The sequence below is a fragment of the Rhinolophus sinicus genome, chromosome 14 (genome assembly GCF_057876585.1).
Source record: "Rhinolophus sinicus isolate RSI-liver-muscle chromosome 14, RSI-T2T, whole genome shotgun sequence".
Lineage (NCBI taxonomy): Eukaryota > Metazoa > Chordata > Mammalia > Chiroptera > Rhinolophidae > Rhinolophus > Rhinolophus sinicus.
In genome coordinates, this window is record NC_142514.1 from 108,107,210 (window position 1) to 108,114,229 (window position 7,020).

Genomic DNA, 7,020 nt, shown 5'->3' on the forward strand with positions numbered 1-7,020 from the left:
ACCCATGGGCGGTTATCAGGGCAGGATCTGTCTCCCACGCCCGCCCCGGGCACCCGAGGGCCAGCACCACGGCGCTCGCCATGCCCACCGCGTTCACTGGGCCCGCCATCCTCACACAGCGGTCCGTGCCCCTCCGTTCTCTCGCAGGCCAAACTGCAGGTATCTGAGGAGTTTGCCTTCGTGCTTTCTCACAGCATCTCGGCGGCGATGTTCCATGCTCTCTCAAATGCTGCGCACTTTTCTGGGGTCCCTCATCTCAATCAGCAGGCATGGCCATCAGAGGGAAGCGGTGCTGTCGGCTCTGCACGCACAGATGGCCTGTAGCTCAGTGTCTCCGGTGGCCAATCAGGGAAGGAACCCTGATGGCACTGGGCGAGCACGGTCTGCTTTTAGGCCCCTGGGGGTCCAGGGAGGCCACTCAGTCTTCGTGCCCAGGCCTGGGACTCTGCGGAGAATCCTCCAGGCGACGAGCTCAGGAGACACGGGAAGGAACCCCGACGGCACTGGGCGAGCACGGTCTGCTTTCAGGCCCCTGGGGGTCCAGGGAGGCCACTCAGTCTTCTTGCCCAGGCCTGGGACTCTGCGGAGAATCCTCCAGGCGATGATCTCAGGAGACACGGGAAGGAACCCCGACGGCACTGGGCGAGCACGGTCTGCTTTCAGGCCCCTGGGGGTCCAGGGAGGCCACTCAGTCTTCGTGCCCAGGCCTGGGACTCTGCGGAGAATCCTCCAGGCGACGATCTCAGGAGACACGGGAAGGAACCCCGACGGCAGTGGGCGAGCACGGTCTGCATTTAGGGCCCTGGCGGTCTCTTGCCTCATTCCCAGGCCTGGGCTTCTGCAGAGAATCCCCCATAGGGAGGTCTCAGAAGACAAGGGCGACAAGAAATCCCAGACCTCCGTGCTAATCTCCTGCCCCAGAAGAAATGCCATCACGAGCTCATACAGCTCCACCCGAGGTTTCCCGCCTGCGCAGAGGAAGAGACGTACAGCCACAGCCACATCCCGTGCTCGGCTATTCCAGAAATCCTCCAAAAAAGTGAGCCAGGAGGGTCCTTCTCCCTCCTCGGCTCCCGGCCTTTCCCAGAAGTGCCAGCGTGAAAAGGAGGCAGATGGAACAAAGGGGCAGAGGCGAACCCGGACAGACGGCTCACCCACACGTGACGGTTCCAGGCCTCGAAAACGAAAGACTTGTCTTCTGCCGCGCAGGCGAGGGGACCCTGTGAGACTGCCAACACCCCCTGAGCTGGGCTTCCGAGTCACAGCGGCACACCTAGATGCGGAGAAGCAAGCTGCACTCCAGAGCATCCACAGAGCACTTCGGGGAGGTGAGACGGAGGCCATCCCAGACCTCAGTGCCATATGTGCTGTATGGAGCGGTCCTGCACCAGCTGTCCTTGCAGCTCCCAGCACGAATCCATAGGTGGCGAAGTACAGGAGGAAGCACGCCTGCTAAGGCCCAGTGACTCTCCCAGATTCTGCTGGAGGGGCTACCTCTGTGCATCTTTGTCACCCAGGAAGCACAGTCCACCAGGCTCCCTCTTCTGCCAGCCAGAGGCCCTGAAACGAGATAGCACCCTAACTATAGAAGTTTTAAGTCCCCTCACTATAGTAGTTTCCAGTCCCCTCAATAAGGAAGTTTTAAGCCCCTTCAGTATACAAGTTTTAAACCCCTCACTGTATGACTTTCCAGTCCCCTCAATTTAGAAGTTTTAAGACCCCCTCAGAATAGAAGTTTTAAGTTCCCTCAGTATAGAAGTTTTAAGTCCCCTCACTATAGAAGTTTTAAGTCCCCTCACTATAGAAGTTTTAAGGCCTTTCAGCATAGAAGTTTTCAGCCCCCTAGTATAGAAGCTTAAAGCCCTCTTAGTATAGAAGTTTTAAGCCCCCTCACTATAGAACTTTTTAAGCCCCCTCACTATAGAACTTTTTAAGCCCCCTCACTATAGAACTTTTTAAGCCCCCTCACTATAGAAGTTTTAAGGCCCCTCAAAATAGCAGTTTTCAGCCCACACCATAGAAGTTTCAAGTCCCCTCAGAATAGAAGCTTTAAGTCCCCTGAGTATACAAGTTTTAAGCCTCATCGGTATTGAAGTTTTCAGCCCCCTACTATAAAAGTTTTCAGCCCCTCACTATATGAGTTTTAAGTCCCCTCACTGTAGAAGTTCCCAGTCCCCTCAGAATAGAAGTTCTAAATCCCCTGAGTATACAAGTTTTAAGCCCCATCGGTATAGAAGTTTTCAGCCCCCTACTATACAAGTTTTCAGCCGCGTCACTATGTGAGTTTTAAGTCCCCTCACTACAGAAGATTTAAGTCCCCTCAGAAGAGAAGTTCTAAATTCCCTCACTGTAGAAGTTTTATGTCCCCTCAGTATAGAAGTCTTAAGAGCCCTCAGTAAAGAAGTTTCAAATCCCCTCACTATGGAAGCTTAAATTCCCTTACTATAGAAGTTTTAAGCCCCTCACTATGGAAGTTTTAAGCCCCATCAGTGAACAAGTTTCAAATCTTCTCACTATAGAATAGTAAGTTCCCTCACTATAGAAGTTTTAAGCGCCCTCACTAGAGAAGCTTTAAGCCCCCTCGGTAAGAAGTTTTCAGTGCCGTACTATAGAAGTTTTCAGCCCCTCACTATAGAACTTTTAAGCCCCCTCACTAAAGAAGTTTTCAGCCCCCTCACTATATGAGTTTTAAGTCCCCTCACTGTAGAAGTTTTCAGCCCCCTACTACGGAAGTTTTAAACCCCCCTCACTAGAGAAGTTGTAAGTCACCTCACTATAGAAGCTTTAAGGCCCCTCAGAATAAGTTTTAAACCCCCTCACTGTAGAAGTTTTAAGGCCCCTCAGAAGAGAAGTTTTACTTCCCCTCAGTAAAGAAGTTTTAATCCCCTCACTTTGGAAGCTTCAAGTCCCCTCACTGTAGATGTTTTAAGCCCCACACTAAAGAAGTTTTAAGCCCCCGCACTATAGAAGTTTTCAGTCCCATCAAAATAGAAGTTTTAAGTCCCCTCACTATAGAAGGTTTAAGGCCCCTCAAAATAGCAGTTTTAAGCCCACACCATAGAAGTTTCAAGTCCCCTCAGAATAGAAGTTTTAAGTCCCCTGAGTATACAAGTTTTAAGCCCCATCGGTATAGAAGTTTTCAGCCCCCTACTATACAAGTTTTCAGCCGCGTCACTATGTGAGTTTTAAGTCCCCTCACTACAGAAGATTTAAGTCCCCTCAGAAGAGAAGTTCTAAATTCCCTCACTGTAGAAGTTTTATGTCCCCTCAGTATAGAAGTCTTAAGAGCCCTCAGTAAAGAAGTTTCAAATCCCCTCACTATGGAAGCTTAAATTCCCTTACTATGGAAGTTTTAAGCCCCATCGGTGAAGAAGTTTCAAATCTTCTCACTACAGAATAGTAAGTTCCCTCACTAGAGAAGCTTTAAGCCCCCTCGGTAAGAAGTTTTCAGTGCCGTACTATAGAAGTTTTCAGCCCCTCACTATAGAACTTTTAAGCCCCCTCGCTAAAGAAGTTTTCAGCCCCCTCACTATATGAATTTTAAGTCCCCTCACCATAGAAGTTTCAAGTCCCCTCAGAATAGAAGTTTTAAGTCCCCTGATTATACAAGTTTTCAGCCCCATCGGTATAGGAGTTTTCAGCCCCCTCACTATATGAGTTTTAAGTCCCCTCACTATAGAAGTTTTAAGTCCCCTCACTATAGTAGTTTCAAGTCCCCTCAATTAGGAAGTTTTAAGCCCCTTCAGTATACAAGTTTTAAACCCCTCACTATATGACTTTTAAGTCCCCTCAATTTAGAAGTTTTAAGACCCCTCAGAATAGAAGTTTTAAGTCCCCTCACTATAGAAGTTCTAAGTCCCCTCAATATGGAAGTCTTAAGACCCCTCAGGATACAAGTTTTCAACCCCTCACTATGTGAGTTTTAAGTCCCCTCACTACAGAAGATTTAAGTCCCCTCAGAATAGAAGTTCTAAATTCCCTCACTGTAGAAGTTTTAAGTCCCCTCACTATAGAAGTCTAAGTCCCCTCAATGTGGAAGTTTTAAGCCCCTCAGGATACAAGTTTTCAACCCCTCACTATGTGAGTTTTAAGTCCCCTCACTACAGAAGATTTAAGTCCCCTCAGAATAGAGGTTCTAAATTCCCTCACTGTAGAAGTTTTATGTCCCCTCACTATAGAAGTCTTAAGCGCCCTCAGTAAAGAAGTTTCAAATCCCCTCACTATGGAAGCTTAAAGTCCCTCACTATAGAAGTTTTAAGCCCCTCACTATAGAAGTTTTAAGCCCCCTCACTATGGAAGTTTTAAGCCCCCTCACTATGGAAGTTTTAAGCCCCATCGGTGAAGAAGTTTCAAATCTTCTCAGTATAGAATAGTAAGTTCCCTCACCATAGAAGTTTTAAGCGCCCTCACTATAGAAGTTTTAAGCCACTCACTATAGAAGTTTTAAGTCCCCTCAGAATAGAAGTTTTAAGTCTCCTGAGTATAGAAGTTTTAAGCCCCTTCGGTATAGAACATTTCAGACTCCTACTATAGAAATTTTCAGCGCCCTCACTATAGAAGCTTTAAGCCCCCTCACTAAAGAATTTCTCAGCCCCCTCACTATATGAGTTTTCAGTCCCCTAAAAATAGAAGCTTTAAGTCCCCTCACTAAAGAATTTTTCAGCCCCCTCACTATATGAGTTTTAAGGCCCCTCACTATAGAAGTATTCAGTCCCCTCAGAATAGAAGTTTTAAGTCCCCTGCGTATAGAAGTTTTCAGCCCCCTACAACAGAAGTTTTAAGCCCCCTCACTATAGAACTTTTAAGCCCCCTCACTTAAGAATTTTTCAGCCCCCTCACTATAGAACTTTTAAGCCCCCTCACTAAAGAATTTTTCAGCCCCCTCACTATAGAACTTTTAAGCCCCCTCACTGGAGAATTTTTCAGCCCCCTCAGAATAGAAGTTTTACGCCCCCTCACTAAAGAATTTTTCAGCCCCCTCACTATAGAACTTTTAAGCCCCCTCACTGGAGAATTTTTCAGCCCCCTCAGAATAGAAGTTTTAAGCCCCCTCACTAGAGAATTTTTCAGCCCCCTCACTATAGAAGTTTTCAGTCCCCTAAAAATAGAAGTTTTAAGGCCCCTCAGAATAGCAGTTTTAAGCCCCCTCACCATAGAAGTTTCAAGTCCCCTCAGACTAGAAGTTTTAAGTCCCCTGAGTATAGAAGTTTTAAGTCCCCTGAGTATACAAGCTTTAAGCCCCATCGGTATAGAAGTTTTCAGCCCCCTACTGTACCAGTTTTCATCCCCCTCACTATAGAACTTTTAAGGCCCCCTAGGAATAGAAGTTTTACTTCCCTTCAGTAAAGAAGTTTTAATCCCCTCACTTTGGAAGCTTCAAGTCCCCTCAATGTAGAAATGTTAAGCCCCCTCACTATAGAAGTCGTCAGACCCTCACTATAGAAGTTTGAAGCACGCTCCGTATAGAATTTTAAGCCCCCCTCAATAGAGAAGTTTTAAGCCTCTTCAGTATAGGAGTTTAAAGCCCCCTTAATATAGAAGTTTTAAGCCCCCTCAGTGAAGAACTTTCAAGTCTTTCACTATAGAAGAGTAAGCCCCCTCACTGTAGAAGTTTTAAGCCCCCTCACTGTAGAAGTTTTAAGCCCCCTCACTATGGAAGTTTTCAGCCCCGTGTCGTGCGGGACGGCCTGCGGGATCTATGCTCCCGCCCCCCACATAAGAACGCAGGATGTGGTGAGGCCAAAAAGGAATACCCACAGAGCCATAGGTAGGGGAGTCATACCACTATGATCTCACTGGAGGCTGGGTTCACAGGACGTGCGACCTGCTGTCCGCTTTCCGGCCAACCGACCGACTCTCCTTGAGTCTCTTCGAATCTCCTCCACTTCCCTCGACTCTCCTCCGTAGCCGTGGCAGTTATATTAGTGGCCAATGGCTCAGTGGTTACAGCTGACGGCCAACCAGCCACAGCTAAGACGGCCATCTACCACCCGAGCCAACAGCCCTCCACCTGAGGCCGAGAGCCTGGAAACTGCTCTCTGGGGCTCTGTCCCCACACTCCACCGCTACAGGGTCTCCCCTCGCAATCTACTCGACAAGCGTCTTCCGCGAGGGGCCCTGTGCGAGGAGCCTGGAGGTGAATGCAATATCCTGGGCACAGCCAGGGTTTCTCAGGGCACCACCAGTCCTTCGGGGCACAGCCGGACTTCCTGGACTTCTTCGGGTACCACCAGTCTCCTCCTGCCCTCCTGGCAGGTGGTACTGTCGCACGGTAACCACGCGCCAAGGCTGCGGCAACACTTGAGGAGGGTGGTGAGCATGCCCGCGTGTCACCGCTTTCACCACCCGGATCCAGAGACGGAACTCTCCTACCGACGACTTCGGTAAGCTGAGGCCATGTAGCACGTCCACCGCTAGAATATACTCCGGAACGGGGGAGACTTAAACCTTTTAGGTACGAGGGGGAAGCCTTCCTATAGCCAGTGGTAAGGAAACGGCTTTCACGGTCACAGTCTTCCCCCCCCCCCCCCCTCGTAGCCATCAATGCAGATTGCTGGTCCGGGGAACAGTTCTGCGTTCCCATAAACAAGACTGCAGTCTGAGCCAGTGTCAACTAGGGCCAAAACCCTCTGCACATTAGAAGGGGACCAATGTAGGGACAGTTCCACGTGGGGCCTCCGGTCCCTGCTCGTCCCCTCTGACCGGGTACCTTGGCCCCACCCCTAATCAAGCTGAAAGGAGTCGGCCTCAAGCGGCTGCATGAAGTCCTGGAGGAACACGGGTCGGGTCGCGCTTTCCCAGACTTCTCCCTTAGGCTTCTCCGGAATTGTTGTTTCCAAAGTTCCAGCAGGAGTGCATTGGGTTGTCGGTCTATTTTCTTCCGATCGACCCCTGCTGCCACGAGATCACGCCACATCCGTGCGCGCGTTACTCTCTGAGGCCCGCGACCTCGCCCCTTTACCTTTGGTTTGGGCTTCCAGGTCTCAACTGCGCGGACCTCCTGTCTTAACTTCCTTCGCC

General features: G+C 49.4%; 1 protein-coding gene across 1 annotated transcript; it reads left to right on the forward strand.

The window, feature by feature from the left end:
* The first annotated feature begins 269 nt into the window (after positions 1-269).
* Positions 270-1,762, forward strand: LOC148755790 (putative POM121-like protein 1). Its single transcript, XM_088789870.1, has 2 exons — positions 270-320; positions 680-1,762. The coding sequence occupies exons 1-2, from the start codon at positions 270-272 to the stop codon at positions 1,421-1,423; spliced, it is 795 nt and encodes a 264-aa protein (XP_088645996.1). The 3' UTR covers positions 1,424-1,762.
* The last annotated feature ends 5,258 nt before the right edge of the window (positions 1,763-7,020 follow it).

What these genes read in the sequence shown, in the direction of transcription:
- LOC148755790 (XM_088789870.1), top strand. Translation starts at nt 270, where the DNA reads ATGGCCATCAGAGGGAAGCGGTGCTGTCGGCTCTGCACGCACAGATGG. An exon ending in TCTGCACGCACAGATGGCCT is followed by an intron (nt 321 to 679) that starts GTAGCTCAGTGT and finishes CTGGGGGTCCAG; the next exon opens with GGAGGCCACTCAGTCTTCGT.